The sequence below is a fragment of the Copadichromis virginalis genome, linkage group LG2 (assembly GCF_057382275.1).
Source record: "Copadichromis virginalis isolate Kocher_CV1m ecotype Utaka linkage group LG2, C_Virginalis_male_GT1.1, whole genome shotgun sequence".
In the NCBI taxonomy this organism is placed as follows: Eukaryota; Metazoa; Chordata; class Actinopteri; order Cichliformes; family Cichlidae; genus Copadichromis; species Copadichromis virginalis.
In genome coordinates, this window is record NC_140619.1 from 63,303 (window position 1) to 86,258 (window position 22,956).

The 22,956-nt window shown below is 42.5% G+C and overlaps 1 protein-coding gene across 3 annotated transcripts in view; it reads left to right on the top strand.

The window, feature by feature from the left end:
• Window positions 1–22,956, top strand: part of slc7a11 (solute carrier family 7 member 11) — a 50,495-nt gene that overhangs the window by 12,098 nt on the left and 15,441 nt on the right. For 2 of the 3 annotated variants that reach the window (XM_085467340.1, XM_085467342.1), the window contains exons 2-8: window positions 7,081–7,207; window positions 9,222–9,337; window positions 11,332–11,457; window positions 12,513–12,612; window positions 18,690–18,734; window positions 19,545–19,668; window positions 22,604–22,707. In XM_085467340.1, coding sequence (XP_085323466.1) covers window positions 7,081–7,207; window positions 9,222–9,337; window positions 11,332–11,457; window positions 12,513–12,612; window positions 18,690–18,734; window positions 19,545–19,668; window positions 22,604–22,707 — 742 coding nt within the window. Of the gene's footprint in view, window positions 1–5,433; window positions 5,486–7,080; window positions 7,208–9,221; window positions 9,338–11,331; window positions 11,458–12,512; window positions 12,613–18,689; window positions 18,735–19,544; window positions 19,669–22,603; window positions 22,708–22,956 lie in introns of those variants that run through there. The other variant, XM_085467343.1, reaches the window with a different exon arrangement.

Consider the following 22,956-nt stretch of genomic DNA (forward strand, 5'->3'; position numbering starts at 1 on the left):
CACAGTGGTCCAAGGGACCGCTCAGAGAGTTTGTGTGTTCGCTCCGACACATGAACAATTAGAGGGAACATTGGCTGTAACTAAGTTTAAGAATATAATCCACCCACTGTTATCATCTTCAATGCCCTGTACCAACACAGAGCAGAGCAGCTATCTGAATACTACTCCAACAGAGGTCGATCATCTTGTTAATAATATCACCTCCTCACTACGTACGACTCTGGATACTGTAGCTCCTGTGAAAACTAAGGTCTCTAATCAGAAGTACCTGACTCCGTGGTATAATTCTCAAACACGTACCCTAAAGCAGATGACTCGTAATCTGGAGAGGAAATGGCGTGTCACAAATCTAGAGGATCATCATTTAGCCTGGAGAAATAGTTTGCTGCTTTATAAGTAAGCCCTCCGCAAAGCCAGAACATCTTACTATTCATCACTGATTGAAGAAAATCAGAATAACCCCAGGTTTCTCTTCAGCTCTGTAGCCAGGCTGACAAACAATCAGAGCTCTGTTGAGCCAACCATCCCTTTAACGTTAACTAGTAATAACTTCATGAACTTCTTCACAAATAAAATTTTTATCATTAGAGAAAAAATTACCAGTAATCATCCCACAGATGTAATATTATCTACAGCTACTCTTAGTACCATTGATGTTAAGTTAGACTCTTTTTCTCCAATTGATCTTTCTGAGTTAACTTCAATAATTAATTCCTCAGAACCATCAACGTGTCTTTTAGACCCCATTCCTACAAAACTTCCATTAATTAATTCTTTGATCTTAAATATGATCAACCTATCTCTAATAATCAGCTATGTACCACATGCCTTCAAGCTGGCTGTAGTTAAACCTTTACTCAAAAAGCCATCTCTAGACCCAGCAGTCTTAGCTAATTACAGGCCAATCTCCAACCTTCCTTTCATATCAAACATCCTTGAAAGAGTAGTTGTCAAACAGCTAACAGATCATCTGCAGAGGAATGGTTTATTTGAAGAGTTTCAGCCAGGTTTCAGAGCTCATCACAGCACAGAAACAGCTTTAGTGAAGGTTACAAATGATCTTCTTATGGCTTCTGACAGTGAACTCATCTCTGTGCTTGTCCTGCTAGACCTTAGTGCAGCATTCGATACTGTCGACCAAAATATCCTATTAGAGCGATTAGAACATGCTGTAGGTATTACAGGTATTGTACTGCAGTGGTTTGTATCATATCTATCTAATAGACTCCAATTTGTGCATGTAAATGGAGAGTCCTCTTCACACACTGGGGTCAATTATGGAGTTCCACAGGGTTCAGTTCTAGGACCAATTCTGTTTACATTGTACATGCTTCCCTTAGGCAGCATCATTAGAAGACAAAGCATACATTTTCACTGCTATGCAGATGACACCCAGCTCTATCTGTCCATGAAGCCAGATACCACACAACAATGAGTTAAACTGCAGGAATGTCTTAAAGACATAAAGACCTGGATGGCCGCTAACTTTCTGCTTCTTAATTCAGATAAAACTGAGGTTATTGTACTCGGCCCTGAAAATCTTAGAAATATGGTATCTAACCAGATTCTTACTCTGGATGGCATTACCTTGGCCTCCAGTAACACTGTGAGGAACCTTGGAGTCATTTTTGACCAGGACATGTCCTTTAACGCACATATTTAACGCACATATGTAAGACTGCTTTCTTCCATTTGCGCAACATCTCTAAAGTTAGAAATATCCTGTCTCAGAGTGATGCTGAATAGTGATGGGATTTCCGGCTCTTTTTAGAGAACTGGCTCTCACATATGCTTTCAATTGTGTAATTTAAGTGATCTAGGTAGCTCTGTTTTGGAAGTTCAGTTAACGCTAGAAATGTGCTTTGGAGTTCGTACGTGTTTTGTCTCTAGGGGCCACCGCATATATTTATATATAAACATATATAAATAAAACCACTTTTTTTTTACATTAGTAATTCCTTTTGTGCATAATTTTATATTGTTGTTAATAATAAATTAATTAAAGCAACAAAACAACCTAAAGAGCCGGTTCGGAGCCGAAAGAGCCGGCTCTTTTTAGTGAGGCGAGCAGAAAGAGCCGGTTCTCTAAAAAGAGCTGGAAATCCCATCACTAGTAGTGATGGTAAATTTGATTCCTTTTAGTGAATCGAGTTTGAATGAGTCACTCACCAAAATGAATCGGGTGTTTTGAGTCATTTGAGTCACTGAGTCAGTTGCTAGGAGAGTGCAAAAAATTTACATTTTCATGCAAACTTAATTTGTTTGTCTTTTCATGTAAACCCTATTGCTAAGATGAGTGATTGAAAAAGAAAAACAACTCTTTTATAGAGCAAAAAAGAGCAAAAAATAAAGATTTGTAAAGGGAACATTTATTTTTATTTCAATAGAATATCAATGAAATTTCTGACAGATAGAAAATGAAATGTGAATCAACAAAATCAAAATCAAAAATATAAATAAAAATAAATAAAATTCACAGATTACTGAGTTCAAAAGTACTAGTCCACTTCAAAATTAATTGTCCCTTACAGATTGGCATTGAGGAAAATAAGCTCCCGAACTTTTCCAGGGCTGAGGCGGTTCCTCCTGTCTGTAATTATTTGTCCTGCCTTTGAAAAGATCCGCTCTAATGGAACGGAAGTTGCCACTATGCAGAGTCTCGTCTTCATAATATCGCAGGTTTTTTTGAAGACAGTGGCACGGGACTTCCACCACTCCAGGAGGTCAGATGTCCGGGGTAGGAGTGGCTCTGACAGGAATCCTTTAATCTCCAGCATTGCCTCTGTGAAGGGGTTTTGGACTCCTGGCCTCAGTGATGCAACCCGCTCCTCAAAATCGGCCCAAATCACAGGCACTGTCTCAGTGGAAGTACTGGCCTGTGGGACACCCTCTCCTTCCTCTGTGCTGGGTGTTGCCAGTGGCAGTGGTCTTAAGGACCTTGATGCAGCTCCCACAACTCTTGTTACAGCATCTTCTGCATGTCTATCATGTAAAAATGCATGCTTCTTGAACCTGGGATCCAAAAGTGTAGCATCTGCAAGCAGGCTCACTTGTTCGATCCCCCCCAGCCGTTTGACAATTTCTGCCATGAGGATGTCTACCATGTTGTGGATTGGCTGATAGATGGAAGGACTTCTCTGTCTGTGTGCAGTAATCCTCTGCAGCCCTCTTGCCATTAAAATGGCTTTTGATCCAGTAACAAACCTGTTGAGGAGAAATAAAGGAAAGACTATAGTTCCATGCGTTTTAATGCAGTTACAGTGCAGTGCATTAAGCATACATTGTCATATAAAACCATTTTACAGTTTACATTTAATTATAAGCTGTTGTAAGAAACATCTTAAATGCTATTATCTGGGAAAGAATTGAAAAATGTGTTTAGGCAAATGTAATGACACAACATGAAATATATACATGTATTATGACACTATTTTAACATACCTTTCGGCACTCAGTTCCACAGTCACTTCCTCAAAAGGCTGCAGGATCTCACAGGTTTCCTTGACCATCTCCCACTCTTCAAGTGACAGGGTTTGCAGCTGTGGATTTACCAAGGCCAGGGTGGAAATGAGGGGATCCTTCACTTCTGCAATCCGCTTCAGCATGTAATAAGTGGAATTCCACCTGGTTGGCACATCTTGCTTCAGTCGTAGTTGGGGCTGTCCCATCTGCTGCTGTGTCTCTCTCAGTTTAGCAGAAGCCACTGTGCTGCGGCGTGTATATTCAGTTATTGCTTTTACCTTTCTAATAATTTCTTGAATTTGAGACTGCTGGATTCCCTTTCTGACAATTAAATTCAAAATGTGTGCAAAACAATTTAGATGGTTCCAGTGCAGGATGTCACCCACAGCCTTCTTGACATTGGCTGCACTATCACTTACACATGCAACTATCTTTTCCATAATGGCCCATTCAGTTGCAATGCTTTCCAGCTCTCTAGCCAGGTTTTCAGATGTATGGTTGTCTTTTAATTCAAAACAGTCCAACAAGTTTGACTGCAGCTTAAACTCGGTCACATAGTGGCATGTAACAGACATGTAACTTGCTGATGTGCTGGAGGTCCAGCAGTCAGTTGTTAAGCACACAGCAGGTGCTGTCTTGATTTTTTCCTGAACATCAGCTCTTATCTTCTGAAACAAATTGGGCATCAGCTGTCTGGATACTGTACTTCTACTGGGAAGAACATATGAAGGATCAAGTGCCTTGGTGAACTCCCTAAATTCTCTGTCATCAACGATTGAAAAGGGCTGAAAATCTTGGGCAATCATTTTAACCAGAGCCTGGTCAACCTTGCTCTGCTGAAGTGGTATCATGGGCCTTGACACAAATGCTCCCATGTAAGACTGGCTCTGTCTTCTTTTTGCTGATTGTTGTTCTTGCCCTGCTGTGTGTGTGCTTGTATTTTCTTTCTGAGTACTTGTTGATGTGCTGCTGGAATAAACAGGTGATGTGACCGCTGTTGATAATGCTGCTGTTGAAGATTGTTGCTCCTGCTGCTGGCTGCTAGGTTGTCCAATGCTAGTAGCTGCGTTTTGACTGTGCTGTTGTTGTAGCATGACTGTGGGGTGCTTGCTACTGAGATGTCTTCTCATATTTGATGTACTTGCCCCTCGAAAAGACAAAACTGTCTTGCAAATGTTGCATTGTGCGTGTGTTGCACTTTTCATTTGAAAATGCATCCAAATATCGCTTCTTCGATGACTATCCATTGTTCCTCGTATCTTTAACTCGCACTGCCGGCAAACAACACCGTAGTACCGCCCCCTTGCCCCATACACGTGGAAAAAAACACAAACACCTTTAGAATTTTCTGTTTTTTTTATTATTAGTATTTTCCTCAAATGTGTCACATATATATTTTCTTATCTAAATAATTTAGTGAAATAGCGAATTTCTAATTATTTAACTTACATTATTGCAGCAGCAGTTCATATATTTTTTCCTTAAGTCTGCTTATGATCTTTTCAAAAAAACAAAGTGTAGACTGAATGTTATACTGCGTCAGTCAGACTATCGGATTTCGTCTTCGGTGAAGGAGCGACTCTTCCAAGGTAACACGCTCTGAGTTTCAACAGCTGATAACCGAGAGGGAGGGGTGAGTGTGTCTCATGAAGCATGAGGGTCCACTGAGCTGTGTACCAGGGGGCGCTAATGTACCTTAACGTTGGTGCTAACTAAGAAGAAGAAGAAGCTGCGAATCGGGAGGGAGGGGGTGAGTGAGTGAGTGATTCCTCTATGCTACGATTCAGCACAGGAAGGGAGGGGGTGAGTGAGTCAGTGATTCGTTCAACTCGTTCGAGCTATGAGCCAGGAGGGAGGGGGTGAGTGAGTCAGTGATTCGTTCAACTCGTTTTAGCTGTGAGTCAGGAGGGAGGGAGTGAGTCCTGAGTGATTCGCTTACTCTACGATTCAGCACAGCAAGGAAGGGGGTTAGTCAGTCCTGAGTGATTCGCTTATGCTACGATTCAGCACAGGAATGGAGGGGGTGAGTAACTCAAATGTGCTGTTAGCATGTTAGCTGAGCGATGCTACAGTGAACCAAGGAGCTATTTTCTTGATGTGAGGTTTCTACTCAAGGTTTTTTCTTCCAGTTCAGAGCAGAAATGCTTTTGTTAAGAAACTGGCTGTTGTTTCCCCCCCACAATTTTAATTATAAGCTAGATATATTTCTACTAATGGAATTAGCTTGCTAACAGCAACAGGGATGAGTCAGTGAGTCAGTTGGGCTTGTGAATCATGATTCACGAGTCAGTAAAGTGATTCTCGAGTATTGAATGATTCGTTCACGAATCGAACATCACTAATCACTAGTGCTCAGTCGCCTAGTGCCTGAGCTCGGATCATACCAAAATTAGGGGGAATTTACGATGGTACGCTCTGTGCTTCGTGTGTTGTTTTTGTTTTATACAGTTGTCAGGCAGGCATCTAACTAACAAATTACACTCTGAAAAAATGACCCGGGCTTAAGCCCTGTAAGCCACCACCCCCGCTCCGCTGATGGTTGACTCCAAATCTCCTGAACACTATGTCGATTTGAGAAGACCGAAACAGCGAGACCAAGACCGAGACCAAAGTCAGTCGAGACCAAGACAAGACCCAGACAAAAGTCCACGTAAAAGTGGTCTCGAGACCAAGACCGGTCTCGAGACATCCAACTCTACAAAAGAATGCCACATCACTCGATGGAAATGAGCATTATCAGCCTACACCGGGCTGAAGTCAAAGACAGCCCGAAAGGATCTGAGGTCTGAGTTGCAGTCTGAGGTGCAACCCGATGGTGTCAGATGGACCGAAACATAACTTTTCAGAGGTGTTCTATGGATTTTTATTTCAGGCAAGCATGGTTCAAGGTTCAAGGTTCTTTATTATTTGTCACATGCATAGTTATACAAGTATAACACACAGTGAAATGTAGCCTGACACGCTCCTCGACATGTGCAAAAATTGGGGGGGGGGGGGTGTAGAGGAAGAACATTATATATATATATATATATATATATATATATATATATATATACACACACATATAGTATATACACTGGGTGAATGTGCAGTAGTAGCAGCAAGCAGGTGAATTCTGTACATTAATATGGATAGATATCTGACTATTTTACAGGATAGACAATATAAACATATTTAAAATTAAAGGAATTGAAATGTACATTGTGCCTTGGTTTAGTGTCTGGAAGAGTCCTGTCTCAGTCAATTATAGATGATGTGAGAGGGCGGGTGTGTGTGTTTAGGGCACGGACGGTCAGTCACGTCAGTGGTATCAATTCCCTTATTCTCCAGGAATTGCCTGCATGAGGCTAGGTACTGTCATGCACCAGAAGGAACCCAGGACCCACTGCACCTAATGGCTGTTGCCAAGCCTGTACTGAAATGGATAAATGTGATGCTTTTTTCCACTCAAAAATGTTCCTACAGAACTGAGGCAGCTTGCGCAATAATACATTGCTCTAATCATGGACACAAAGGGGAGAGAGTACACCTCTGAGACAGTTTAACAGTCCTGGGACTGGTATGTACCTAGCCTCTTGTTTCTGAGCTAGGATTAATATGTCACCTCTGTCACTGCAGGAGCCCTGTCCTATGCTGAGCTGGGAACATGCATGAAGAAGTCTGGCGGGCATTACACATACATAATGGAAGCGTTTGGACCTCAGATGGCTTTTATAAGACTATGGGCTGATCTCATTGCTATAAGGTAATGCTTTTTGCCTCAAATTAAGTCTGAATCTTTAGCTCTACAAATCATTGTTTTTTGTCACAAAGTATAATATAAAGGATGTTGCTTGTGGTGGCAAGAGTCACTGGTTCCAGCAGTAAGCAGCTATTTTCTGTAACAGTGTAAAGCCTTAATACAATGCTAACTCGGTAGCAAACAGAGAGACAGATGCAGTCAGTGACAGGTCAGTAGTTGGTGGAGACCAAAAACAAAGCTAAACAAGACAAATGTTGGACTTAAGTGAGTATTAACATGATTCAAAAAGGAAGCTGATGTTACTCATCAAACCTGATGGGACCTTTGCCATAACATCTTTATAAGTGTTATCTTTCAGTTTGATTTACAGATCTGTTGCTCATTAGTGACCACATAGTATAAATAAAACTGAATTGAATTGAAAGTTTAGACTCGGGGTGTCACATGTAACCACGGGTTGACGATAAATCTGATTATATAAATTGTCTAATTGTATGTGTTTGTACAGTTACTGGGACTTATTCAACACAAAATACAACAAGTTGTATGGAGGTGATGAAAAAGTTTAAGAAGAAAAGACAAGAAGCTATAGATGAATTTAAATGACAGTATTATTTCTATTATTATATTATATATATTATTGCATTTGGGTGCTCTAGTTTAGATTATACCACATCAGCACAAAAATAATTTCTCTCAATCTCAGGCTTTTACATCATCACCATCACACAAGTCAATGCTGCTGTAATTGGTGGAGGAGCAGAAAACAACTCGTACGCCTCTAGTCACCTAATGTGTTGCAAATATTGTGTAGTGTCTATTTTACAAAAAAATGGTGTATACATAATCTCTTAGACTGTGTTTGGTGGGGAGCAAAAGCTGAATGGCTGCATGTGACACTAAGTTTACTTTGTACCACAGAGTTGAAAAAATGCTCTATGGAAGTAAATGTGTACACAGACAAGGTGAAGCAGTACAAACCAGTCTACTGGCTATTTGGAGCTGCACAATCTTATGCTACCCTCAGGCTACAAGGACTGAATGGAAACCATGGGAAATGAACAGAGAGGGAGGCAGAGAATGAAAACAAGAATGAGGGGGACAAAGAGCGATTTCCCCGGCTGCAGTGACTGCTGTGGGAAATGAAGAGGGAAATACAGATGAGCCAGAAGCTGAGCCTTTGGGACTAGCCAGTATTGTTTCATTCATATTGAAACCAAGCCCACTACTGTGCACAGATGAGGATGTGATTATGGAAATGTTATGTCTAGGAAGTTGCCCATCTGATATTACAAACAAACTCAGATCCTTATACCTGCTACAGTGGGACTTACAGTGGGATGTGAAAGCCGGCTTGGAAATCACCACGATCGTATTTATTTGAGAAAGCTTTTAAATAGACCAGAGTCTGTGAAATGTGCTGTATAAGTAAACGTTTTTTTTAACTTATTTATGATCTAACACATGTACCATCACCAAGTAATTTTTTTCTAAGAAGTCTTGTCACATATTTCATAACTTTCTATGAAGTCATGTTGGATCTTTCAGCATCAGCTGTATTATGCTGGGTTAAAAACCCATCAAACTGAGATCCTTTGATTTCATTTTTGTGACTTTTGTGTTTCACTTGCTTTTAAAAATGTATATCACAAAAACAAATATAACAAATATGCTGCCATCTAACAGATGCTTGTTTTCCCATACCCACTACTGCATTTCTTTGTTTCATGTCCAGCTGCAATGAATCGAAGTCATGTATTTGCTTTGTATTAGCTTTGATTTTGGTCACCACCTTCAGTGTTAGCTCTAGAACCATGTCTTTTTTGCTGTACTGACTTGATGAGACTGCCAAAGGTGAAGATGCAGAAAATGAAACAAAGCTGTAGTTGAAGGTGACTAAAAAACTCTACAAGGCTGGAAACATAAGTGATAATCTTTTATGGACGTATGAATGTTACCTAAGGTTATATAAATTAATGTTAATATAAAAACTGACATATTTGGTTGCATCTTGCAGGCCTGCAGGCATGGCGGTCATTTCTCTGGCCTTTGGTCAGTACATCCTGGAACCTCTGTTCATGCCATGTGGTATCCCCCCCCTGGCTGTCAAACTGGCCACAGCCATTGGCCTAAGTATATACCTTTGCTACTGTAATAAGGAGTGTTATAATATGCCCAGATGTTATCTTAGTGAATTGTTGTGAAGGGTGTTGTAAATAGCTCGGGTAAATAGCAGAAGACAGAAGTGTGCATGAGAAGGAAGAGGGGTTTGACAAAAAGACCCAGGACTATCCTCAGCTTATCAACCTTCTAAACAATCATAGGGCACAACAATCTCCAGTATAGCAAATTCACATGAATGAGCATTTCAGAGCATTTTAAACTGGGCCACTGATTATACACACTGATAGTTGCTCAGTTTCTCATATTCAGCCAAACTTTCCTACGTTCAGCACTGTAAATAACTGAGTTTGAATTCTGTCAAAAGTAGGACATTTTGTTTATATCATAAATGTTTGAACATAAAGTATAATTTGTTTTGTCAACACAACAAATTATTGATGGAATAAATAATCGCATCATGGTTTCCCAACTAAAGGATAAGTTGAGTGAATTAGTTGATCCTTCTCATTTATCTGAGGGAACATCAGGGCTTTGTCAGTCTAGTCGAGAGATGTAATGTCTCTAGCATGTCCTGGGTCTATCTTGAGGCCAGTCAGGAAGGGTGCTAGGCAGATGGTCGAGCCACCTCAACTGGTTCCTGTCATTGCGGAGGGGTATTGGCTCTATTTCTGATGAAGCCAGCAGAACTACTTTACTCACTAAAAGCAGAGATGAGGCCACCAAAGTTGAAGCCTTCCATAATTTGGCTCCAACTAGAATTTCTGTCCATAGAAATTCTGAACATAATCGGTGACACAGAAATGCCTTAGTGCCGTCTAGCACCCAGTGCAAATTAGTCCCACTTATTTCCAACAAAGCGACCTTCCGACGTTCCAAGCTCTCGCTGTAGTTGTACAATGGCTTGGAACAGTGGGTCAGGTACCCCATACTCCTGTAGCACCTGCCACAGGATACCTTGACGGATGCAGTCAGATACTTTCTCCAAACGTACAAAACATTTGTAGAATGGTTAGAAAAAAATACTGACGCACATTAAATATTCTCGAAAGGGGATATTTCTTAAAGATGGTAATTGTAACCACAATTTGCCAATACAGAGACTCCACCTCAGTTCTCCACTCAACGCAAGAGAGTCCAAAAACATAGAGGAACTCAGTGTGAATCTCATCCAATCCAGAGTTTCTGCCACCCAGTAGTAATTTAACTACCTCAGGGACCCTGGTCCTCCAACTCTGCTTTCTCTTCTGAAGGCCTGTCAGTGGGATACAAGGCTGAGGGGCCCAAGTAACCCAGTACAGGGTGAGCTGGAGTGAAGTGGAAGACTGAAAAGACACCACTTGATATATTCGTATATTATATAATTATCATAATATAATATAATATAAACATGTTTTGACAAAAACAAATGCCCCCCACGCCAAATTTGTAGCTAAAGGCATCTGGTTATCAAAAAGCTTACAAAATGTTTCCTTTAATTCTAAACTGGTTTCTTGTAAGGCAGCGGTCCCCAACCCCCGGGCCTCGGACCAGTACCGGTCCGTGAGTCGTTTGGTACCGGGCCACGAGAGTTGAGGCTCAGGTGTGAAATGTATAGTTTTCAGGGTTTTTATCGGTTTTCAGCGTTATTTTGTTATCGTTTTTATCGTTCTTTTCACGTGTGTTATGAATAAATTTCCTTTTTTTCGGTACCGGTACTAGTTTTATTTTGTTGTATTTATCCGCGACACCTTAAAGGCTGGTCCATGAAAATATTGTCGGGCATAAACCGGTCCGTGGCGCAAAAAAGGTTGGAGACCGCTGCTGTAAGGCACAGGTTGTGACTGACGTTAGCACAGAAAACAACATTCAGGGACATCTGATCTTTAGTCACTACATAGAAAGTAATCCCACTTACTAAATGTAATAATGTGATATGACTAGCTTAGACTTTTCTGTTGATGGTGAGCCTTCAATATGGTCACAAACACTGTATGACTGCTTGACATGGTTCCCTCTCTCTGCAGCGTCTGTTATGTACCTGAACAGTATGAGCGTAACGTGGACAGCCAGGATTCAGATCTTCCTCACTGTCAGCAAGCTTCTGGCCATTGCCATCATAATAGTGCCAGGCATGTACCAGCTCTTTAAAGGTATCATCAGTGACACCTCTCTAGCACTGCACACGTACCACCACCAAAATTCTGAGTGTTCTGGGTTGCACACAGTGTTCAGCTGCACGTGGTTCAACATGAATCCTGCGTGTCATACACACCTGCTCACAGCATGCTACAGGTCGAGCATTTATTGGTGTCTGCACAGCAGGACAGGATTTCTGTCTTCCTCTCAACTGCAGACTTTGCTGTACTTTAAAATGTCATTAACTTAAAATGTTTCTCTGAAGCAATACTGTATGTGTCAGTGAGCACTCTTTGCATTCATTCCTTAAAACAGTAAAGTTAGTACATATTATGTATATAATGTTCTCCCAAGCCCTGGACTGCACACGATCTGTTGTATTTATTCAGTTTATCTCTCTTAATCTTTTTCACTCTGTCCACATTTCTGTAACGTAAGCCCAGATTGCAACTCATATATGCATATTTAATAAATAAAATAAATCTTCTTCATGAATTTGACCTTTAAATTAATTATACTTTTAATAACTTGATTATACTTTTGGGCTGTTTAACTCAGCATTTTCCTAATGTGAACAAATTATTAATTCAAAGAAATTTCTTAATTAACTTCAGAAAACGAATTACTCATTGACACGCAAATGTAATTACTGATTTTTCTTTGTGTGCCCGGCTGAGTCATTTGTGCACAGAGATAATGAAGCACCGTACTCCTGAAGCCTCTGCAGAAGGCAACCTCCAGCTTTAACGTTGTAAAAAATAAATCTACATTTGCACAGCTGATGGTGAATTATTGCAATTAATGTAATAACTCAACCATGGAGTTCATGTAGAGAGGCCAGTGTCTCCAGTAGCCCTCAGGTATACAGAGAGCTTTGTGATCATTTCTGTGATTGCAATTGTTAAAGATATTAAAATGATTTAAGAATTCACGTTTCTCTCACAAAACGCTACGTCCAGATGACCAGAATCAACTTTTGGAAATTTACTTTCCTGGATGATTGAGAATGCATCAAGACATCTTGCACAATAAGGCAAATGTGGCAGTTGATGTGTGTGCATGCTTGCAGGAGAGACCAGACACTTTGAGAATGCCTTTGACCTGAGTAATGTGCAGCTCTCTGGTATGCCACTGGCTTTCTACTCTGGGATGTACGCGTATGCTGGATGGTAAGTGTGCGCACGGTACACACATACACACACGTCTGGTTTGCTATCCTCCTGGTGACATCCCATTGACATAATGCTTTCCTGAGCCCTTTACTCTAACTCTAACCATCAAAAATGAATGCCTAATCCTAACCCTAATCATAACTACTTTAAAGAAGATTATTTTTTCAGGGAGCCCCTCATCCTTCCCTCGGTCTGGGAACCTGAGTGGTATACATTTTATGATACCATCCAGGACTTGATGCGCTATCAGAGAATTACAAAATAACAGACAGATAGTAATCAAGCCGGCGGACAAAGGGTCCAAAATAGTTCTAATGGACAAGCAGCAGTATAGGCTGGAAGCAAATAGACAATTGGAAGATGAAAAATACTATAAAAATATTCCTAGCTCTATCCAAACTGTGGTACAGCTTCAAATAGGACAAATCGTCAGATAGCTTTTCCATAAAAAGTATATCTCAGCTAAACAGCGGGACTATTTATTAGGATCCAACGATCCAAGTTCGAGACAATTCTATCTGTTGCCTAAGATACACAAGCGACCTGATACATGGACGAGACCAATAGTTTTGGATTGCAATAATCACAATACATTGATCTCTCTACCACAGGCATCCAAGTTATTTAAAAGATACATACCACTTCTTGCAGGTAATCCATCCCATAGTTGTGCCTAACCAAGCGTTTTTATTTACAATTGACATACACAGTCTTTAAACAAGCATCAACACACAGATGGGACTGATGGGGTGGAAAACTTCTTCCTGCGTTATCCGGTCACCAAGCGCCCGGATAACGCAGAAATTCTACATCTGTTGGAACTCTATCTTACCAACAATGACTTTGAATCTCAGGCTCTCCAAGGTATGGGGGCCCATCTCCCCTCACCACACTCCCTGCCAGTGGCTGATGCCCTCAGACGTTGGTGTGTTGGTGGTTCTTGGTGTCTGGGACTGGGCGCTCATGTATGTACCAGCTCACTCCTGGTGGCCGATTGGCGGGGCCGGGCGCCTGTGGCCTGGCTGGGCTCCTTCCAGGGGGTGGGGTGCCCTCAGGCCTCTGGGCCTGAAGCTCGGTCCTCTCTGGCACAGCTGGCTGCCGGCAGAGCCCGTGGGCACGTCACTGCAACCCCCTCTGGCCTCTGCTCCGTAGCTGCTGGGCGACCTCTCGTTTGGGGCTCTACTCAGCTCTTCCCAGGAGGGTGGCACGGTTCCCCCCCTTTGGTGGTCCTCCTCGGGTCCTCGTACTCTGGGGCCTCTGGATGTCTGGAGTTTTGATCAGAATCAGAATCAGAATCAGAATGGGTTTATTGCCACATGTTGAGGTTTACAACATTAGGAAATTGCTGCGGTGCTTCAGTGCAGACAATAAGAATTAAAGTGCTATGTAGAAAGAAAGATATGTGCATGAGATATACATGAGATATATACATGAGAATAAGAATTATGAGTGCTACGTAGAAAGATATATACATGAGTGCAGGTGGTGATCAGTGCCAAACATGAAATGATGCAGTGACACAGCGTAGGGTCATGTGTTAGTGGCGGGGACAATCATGTGGTTATTGTTCATGTGTCCAACAGCAGAGGGGAAGAAACTGTTCTTGTGGCGAGAGGTTCTGGTGCGAATGGACCGGAGCCTCCTGCCTGAGGGGAGCAGGTCAAACAGACTGTGTCCAGGGTGAGAAGGGTCAGCTGAAATCCGGGCTGCACGCCGCAGTGTCCTGGAGGTGTACAGGTCCTGCAGAGATGGGAGTCTGCAGCCAATCACCTTCTCAGCAGAGCGCACAACACGCTGCAGTCTCTGTTTGTCCCTGATAGGGGCTCCAGCGTACCACACGGTGATGGAGGAGGTGAGGATGGACTCGATGATTGCAGTGTAGAATTGCATCATCGTCCGTGTTGGCAGGTTGAATTTCTTCAGCTGCCTCAGGAAGTACATCCTCTGCTGGGCTTTCTTGATGACGGAGGTGATGGTGGGCTCCCACTTCAGGTCCTGGGTGATGGTGGTACCCAGGAAGCGGAATGAGTCCACAGAGGTGATGGGGGTGTCAGTCAGGATGATGGGGGGGAGTGGGGCTGTGTGCTTCCTGAAGTCCACAATAATCTCCACTGTCTTCTGGGCATTCAGCACCAGGTTGTTGTGGCTGCACCAAGACACCAGACGTTCAACCTCTCTCCTGTAGGCAGACTCGTCCCCGTCCGAGATGAGCCCAATGACGGTGGTGTCATCTGCGAACTTGATTAGCTTGACAGACTGGTGGGTGGAGGTGCAGCAGTTGGTGTACAGGGAGAAGAGCAGAGGAGAAAGAACACAGCCCTGAGGGGAGCCGGTGCTGATGGTCCGGGAGTCCGAGACATTCTTTCCCAGCCTCACGTGCTGCTTCCTGTCCGTCAGGAAGTCAGTGATCCACCGGCAGATGGGATCAGGCACATTCATCTGGGAAAGCTTGCCTCGGAGATGGTCTGGAAGGATGGTGTTGAAGGCAGAGCTGAAGTCCACAAACAGGATCCTGGCGTAGGTTCCTGGGGAGTCCAGATGCTGCAGGATGAAGTGTAGGGCCATGTTGATGGCGTCGTCTACAGACCTGTTGGCTCTATATGCAAACTGCAGGGGGTCCAGGAGGGGGGCCGTGAGGGTCTTGAGATGGGAGAGAACTAGGCGCTCAAATGACTTCATGACCACAGATGTCAGAGCCACGGGTCTGTAGTCATTTAGTCCAGTGATCCTAGGTTTCTTGGGGACAGGGATTATGGTAGAGGACTTGAAGCAGGCAGGCACATGACATGCCTGCAGTGAGGAGTTGAAGATGCCAGAAAACACTGGGGCCAGCTCGTTTGCACAGTGTCTGAGGGTGGCAGGAGACACACCGTCTGGGCCGGGAGCTTTCCGAGCATTCAGACTTCTAAACTGCTTCCTCACATCTGCTTCATGAATATGAAGAGTTGTGGTGGGAGGAGGTGGTGTGAAATCCTCTTTTGTGTGGGGTGAGGAGGGGGGTGTTGTAGGTGAAGTGTTTGATGGTGGTGATGGCTCTATGGAGGGGGGAGAGGTGGGGGAATTAGTGTCCAAAGTGCCTCTATTGTTGGGGTCGTTGGAGGTGTGAAGGCTGCCTGATGGCTCGTCAAAACGGCAGTAAAAGTCGTTAAGGGTGTTGGCTAAGAGCAAGTCATCAGTGGAGTGGGGGGTTTTAGGCTTGTAGTTTGTAATATTCCTAAAACCTTTCCACACAGAGGCCGAGTCATTCTCTGAGATCTGCTGCTGTATCTTCTCAGAGTGCTGATGTTTGGCAATGTCCACTTCTTTAGTGAACCTGTACTTGGCCTCTCTGTAGCAGTCCCTGTCTCCGCTTCTGAACGCCTTACTCTTTTCCAGCCACAGCTTTTTGAGTTTAGGAGTAAACCAGGGTTTGTCATTGTTATAACTCACCCTGGTGCGTGATGGCACAATGCTGTCCTCACAGAAGTGGATATAGGAGGTGACAGTGTCCGTAAACTCGTCCAAGCTGTTAGAAGCAGCCTTCAATGTGTCCCAGTCTGTGGTCTCCAAACACGTGCGAAGCTCCTCCACAGCCTCGTTGCTCCACAGTTTTTTGGTCCTCACAACAGGTTTGGAGAGCTTCAGCCTCTGTCTGTACGCGGGGATTAGGTGGATCATGACGTGGTCAGAAGGTCCGAGTGAAGCGCGGGGCACCGCGCGATAGGCCCCGCTGATCGTGCTGTAGCAGTGGTCCAATGTCCTCTCCTCTCTGGTCGGGCATTTAATATACTGCTTGTATTTCGGAAGCTCATGGCTCAGATTGGCTTTGTTAAAGTCCCCAAGAGCAATGATGAGAGAGTCCGGGTATGTCCGCTCCATGTGGAGAATCTGCTCTGCGAGTGCGCACTGAGCTGCCTGCGCATCTGCGTCTGGCGGGATGTAAACAGCGGCCAGGATGAATGAAGCAAACTCCCGCGGAGAATAAAACGGTTTGCAGTGAATAAAAAGATATTCCAGAGAGGGAGAGCAGTGCTGAGCAATCACTGTTACATCTGTGCACCAGCCACTATTGATGTAGAAGCAGACACCTCCACCTTTGGTTTTACCGGAGAGAGCGGCCTGCCGGTCCGCGCGCAGCAGATGAAAGCCCTCCAGCTTGAGCGCGCAGTCCGGGATGTCCTCACTGAGCCACGACTCCGTAAAACACAAGACACAGGAGGAGGCAAAGTCTCTGTTCATGCTTCTCATCAGGGCCAGTTCGTCTATCTTATTCCAGAGTGAGCGTACATTAGAAAGGAAGATCCCAGGAAGGGCCGTTCTCAGTCCGCGCCTCCTCAAACGCACGAGTACGCCGGCTCGCTTACCTCTCTTTCGACGTCTCACTTTCCTGATCAGAGTCAGCAGTAAATCTGCCGCAGATGCGACAAATATTGGAAATAAATCCACAGGCGTTGTAGTCCTGCAGTTAAGGAGCTCTTCTCTGGTGTAAGAATATCCAGAGGAGTGCCCAGACACAGAAGAAATGCACAAAAACAAGACAAAAGTAACGCACTGAAGCACCAGGGCATCCATACACGGCGCCATCTTGGAAAATAATCTCCTCCATACCTGCTTCATGCCCTGGTGGACGGGGCTATGGCTCCCCACACTCCCTAGCAGATCGTTACATGGAGAAACCTTTTGAATACAAGCATGCTGATCCACACAGGTGTGCACACAGGTGTACACACGGGTGTTCACAGACACAAACTACACCTTTCTTGGCTGCTGCCTCAAAGCACATTGTGCGCTGTTGATCTTGCGTGCTGCACAATATCGTTTAATATTTAGTATCTATTGTTATCTACTGTTAGCTAGTTTATTGTGATGGTGTTGTGTTTATTATGTTGCTCTTTTTTGTTTGTTTTCTCTTCTGTTTTTTCTTATCTCCATACAGGTGATCCAGGTGTTTTGTTTGTTTTTCTTTTTTTTTAATTCCCCCCTTTCTCACCGTCTCTTCTCCCCTCTGGTTTTCTTTCTCTCCCTCTCTTTCTTTCATTCTTTCTCCCTGTCCTATCCCCCAGTCATGTCTGTCTCGTCTGTAACAACCGAAAATAAAATAAAATAAATACATAATTATAATAAAGGTCAATCAAATGGACCAATATGGCAAGGCCATGATGATCCACTTAGTAAAGTAAATCCACTTGGCATCTTTCTTGGCCTTCAGACAACAATTCTGATGGCTAAAGATCCAAACGGGACAGGCAGAAAAAAACAAAACAAAAAAACAATGACTTTGAATTTGACAATAAATGCTACTTACAGCTGGAAGGCACGGCCATGGGACAGAGATGCGCACCATCGTAGGGAAATATTTACATGAGCAAGTGGGAAAGGGGGGCGTTGGCCAAGTGTGCACTACAACCCATGTTTTATCTCCACTTCTTAGAAGATATTATAGGCGCGTGGGCACGTGGAGAAGAGAGTTTTAAACAGTTCGTGCAGATTTTAAATACACATCACCAGTCGAATAAACTGAAATATGAGACCAGCGACTCTGAAGATGGTGTCTAAAAAATTTATTTCAAAGTAGTAGAAGTTCAGAAAAAGATGTGGACCAAGGTGTATTTTAAATCTATGGACATGCATGCGCTTATCATCTGCCCCACACGTTTCACGCCATAGTTACAGATTTTATGTTTCCATCGTATATGCTGCAGGGAAATAGACAGGGGTATGTATACCTGTTGGTATATAATATATTTTGAATAGTTTGTTCTTTTTGGACCACTCTCCTCTGGTTGCTCTAATGAGTAAGGGCCTCACAGCCCATTAGTATTTGGACACGTTAGTTAAACTGTCTCCATACCTAACCATAGCCCAATTGTAACCCTGACACTAAAACCACATTTTGAGTGTGAAAAATGCCTTCAACTCTGTGCGGACTGGGATTTCGGTCCCCATTAGGATCTGTTGGTCCCCACCAGTGTAGCAAGTTTCAGATTTTTGTCCCCACCAAGATAGGTCGATCCCCCCCCACACACACACACACACACACACTGTTGCTGGTCATTAATAAGTGGAGGTAATAAACTAACTCTTTCCTTACTCAGGTTCTATCTGAACTTTGTGACAGAGGAGGTGGACAACCCTGCAAGGTAAGTTTAGTCCATGTGCTTACTCTTCTGGTCATGTAAAGTTATTTATAAATAATAGAATTTGAAGTCTAAGGAATCCTATTTCTTCATCTGTTGGACAAAAGTGGCTAGTTTCACTGTGATTAGTGTTTCTAATAAACAGCATTGGATCACGTGACTACTTTGAAGTGAAATGACTGTGTCTACTGTACCTGAGCCTTACACAGCATCTTGGTGTGTTACCAGTTACTATGGTTACTCATGTTAGAACAGGAAGGGTCCATCAACAACTGCTGACTGACTGAACCCACTATGTGACGTTACATGCTCTACCACTTCATGGCTGAGTTACTGTTGTTCCACTTTGTCACTCTGTATTATTGTAGACTCTTTACAACATAAGTACTTTGAGGCAACCTTTGTTGTGATTTCATTCCTACAATATTCAGTATATACTGAACTGAATTGAGCTGATTTGAATTGAATTGAAGTGAATTCATCCTGTTGGCATATCTGGGACATGTGAACATTATTAGATACTGTTTCCTCTGTGTTCACAGTGACGTCTCTTCTGTTTTTAACAAAAAAATGCAGAGTACTCTGATTGTTTTGTGCTGCCTACCAAAGAATGAGCACAAAAAGCAAAACTTTGGAGCTGTTGTAGCTAGCAGAATTGATCAGCCCGATAGTAGGTGGTACATTCTGTTTACATCTCTTAGAAAGCTGTACAGATGGAGCATGTATGGAAGTAAAACAGACATAGATATACAAGGGAAAGAAGGATGAGTAAGTCTTGCAAGTGCCTAACAGTGTGCTCCCTCCGGCCCTCAGGACTGTTCCACTCGCCATCTGTATCTCCATGGCAATTGTGACTTCTTGCTATGTGCTCACCAATGTGGCATACTACACTGTAATGTCAGCTGAGGAGCTCCTGGCCTCATCAGCTGTTGCTGTGGTAAGTACTTGGAAAAACAGTGTAAGTACTGAACCTTTAAAAGTAACTGTCACTTATCCGTCTACCTTAAATATTGTATTAGGAATAAAATAAAAAAGCAAAAACCAACAACAGTAAAACAGCAACACAACTTTATAAATGTACGTTTCCCCGCATGAGTCCTCAATCAAGGCCATACACACTCAAAGTGGGACCCCTCACCCATGTCTCTTATTCACAAAATATCTGTATCAGCTTAGTGTATAATTATAGTGTAACTAAATACATCTGTAGTGAAAATGATTCTACCTTAAAGCACTAGTTAGATTTTTTTTAATGATATGTGTTTGGGAAAGAATCAATAGATTGTGTGACAGTGCATTTATTATAGCACAGTCATTCATTTAGAGACCCATATTATTGTTTCTGTCCTGAGCTCTGCATGTACCGTAACATGCCTGTAAACAGATAAGGATGTTATGGGTAAGAATGATTGACATAGAGCAGACAATGCAAACATCCCATCATCTAAAAAAAATATATTCTGTAGAGCTTTGTAAAGCATCCCAATTGGCTAATAATCTGACTGGCTAATCAGTAATAAATAAGCAATGCTATTACGGTAACTTTGTTGACAATTTGGTCATAAAGCAAAATATTCAGCAGAAAAAAATAACTTAGAGAAATATGTAAACGAGAGACAAGAGACATCTATGCCTGAACAAAATGTAACAATTCACATATAAAAACATAGATCAAAAGCTCACGATTCACTAGAATCATCAAAGAACTACATTTTGGGGCATTACTTTGGGTAAACACAAATAACTAACAGTCACAAAAATTCAGAGCTGCTTAAACAAGTGTTGTAAAATGCCAATCAGCATCAAGGTGGTAGAAATAGGGTGTGTTCCCAAGTCAGAATTTCCAAGTTCCCAGTTGAAATGTGAATCTGGAATAACTCAACTTCCCACTCGTAAAGTCAGAGTAGCCACAATCCACGATGGCAGAACTGAACGTAAACAGCGGCAAAACTGTAACATTTCCACTGGTGGATATTTGTGACTCATTAAATAAGCCATTTCCAGACTGCAAGGTATCTGCAAAGCAGGAAGACGCCATCAGGGTAACTATTGTATGAACTAGAAACTTTTGGGGGCTATTTTGTGTCTGAATCCTCACCACTATTGGGAACGCTATATAGCTCTATTTCTGAGCATTCAGTTGGCCACACAGTGGAAGATCCCATGTCTGCAGCTTTGTGTTTGTTGTCATAAGGACAGTGGATTTGGAAGCTAAGTTGTTCTAATAAATTAATCTGTTATGGTAACCCTATCTCTCTAAAAATCAGAAAAACTACTTTGAAGGCTTTTTGCAGTTACTGTTAAACTAATCAGGAAATGTGAAGCCAACCTATATGCGCTATAACAAAAACTTGTCACAGACAGGCAGTGTGCAGGAACAGGGAAAGTTCAATAAAGCAACGAGAAAAGCAAAGCTTTGTTATGTTATATGTGATATCAGTAGCTTATATTAAGCTGAAATTATGGCAGTGGCTCCTTATTTGACAGTGAAATATATCTCACAGTGTTTTTCACTGTAAGGGCTGACCTTGGCTCTCTGCAGTAAAACGTTGTGCATGCTACTTGAAAGCATTTAGTTGAGGTCTCACCTCTGTGGTGTTTACTTCTGGCTTGAGCAGTGCGGTTGCCTTCCTGCACTTAGCATGTCATTATCAGCAAAGTGTCTCTGACAGCTTGGCTTCCCAGCAGCTGTTAATGTGATTGTTCCATCCCAGCCCTGTTAATGTTAATCACATCACAGACATTCCCCAATAATAACCACTGTTGCTTATTAGACTGAGGATAGCGATCAGAGATCGCTGGTCTTTTGTAATGCAGTTAGTTTTATTGCCCTGTGCACAGAGAGCGATAAAAGCACCTTAAGACAGGTGTTAAGAGCATTTATGTGTTCTTAGAAGGCTGTGATAGGATAAAAGCATTAAACTATGTTCTTCCTCTCTCATAGACAGCGGGCAGAAGTTTACATCTCAAACTTGATTACAGAGTTTAACTGGTGTCTAGAACTTATCTCGAAGAAGCTTGGCTTGAGGCACGATTAGTCATTTTAGGCTTTTTGAATTAGAGGTGTGTTCACATAATGGAAGAGTGATGAATGGAATAGGCTGAAGTCATATATAAAGATCATTTTTATTTAGCATTTACCTCAATACACTACGACAAAACTTGGACATTTTCAAACGTACACCCAGGGCTCCTAAAACTTTGGACAAAAGTACAAGTGCAGCAAATGTTTAGAAATGAAACTGTACTAATGTGGACCTTGTGTCCTTCAAAAACGTGTACTACATGTATTTAAACAGAACCTTTAAAAATAAATGTTCCGCTTTCATTTAGTTCCTCTGACTAAAGATAATCCCTCTGCTTTTTAAACAAAGCTCTTGCACACCAAACAACTAATAGTGTCTGTTAGTTCTTCAAAGCTCTGGTCATGCTACTGTATGAATCCTGTATGCAGGGTGCAGCTTATCTCTGAAGGGTGGAGTTCTGCTCCTGCTTGGTCAGTGTTTAGTTGATTGACTGCAAGTGTAACCTTACATCCAATGGTGTTTTCAGTTACAGTCTGCCTGAATATGCTTCGGATGCAACTGATCCATCTTCCATGAAGTGTTTTAAAGAAAGGCCGTCGTTCAGCTCTGATGTTTTCACATCGTTTCGTTGGCCTGTTTTCTTCTACCACAGTGCTGCTTCGTCACCAACATTGTACTGAAAATATTAGAAAACTTTAGTCAACACTTCCTGCAAGTTGATTTATTCGAGCTAGTCTCAAATACACCTGTCACCTGAACACTGCTTTCCATCTGACATTCAATACAAACAAATGACCAACAAACGCTCATCTGTCTCCCTTTATGTCCTCTTTGTGAAATCCACAGACATTTGCAGAGAGGCTTCTGGGGAACTTCTCTATCGCCGTGCCAGTATTTGTAGCCTTGTCCTGCTACGGCACCATGAACGGCTGCGTCTTTGCCCTGTCAAGGTAAGGTTCGTGTCACTGCTAAAACACCTAGAGTATGTATGCCGATGTGCTCACGACAGAATCCTGTAGCAGTTAAACAAAAGTTCTAACTTTGCAATAATTTGTGGTATTAAGTATACTTAAGTATGCTTATACTGTGTGTGTGTGCGTGTGTCATGTGTAGGGTGTCAAATACATCAGTTTTGTCAAAGTTGCTGGTGGTGCACACAAGGTGTCCTTATGCATCTGTGCTACGGTGCAACAAAAGTG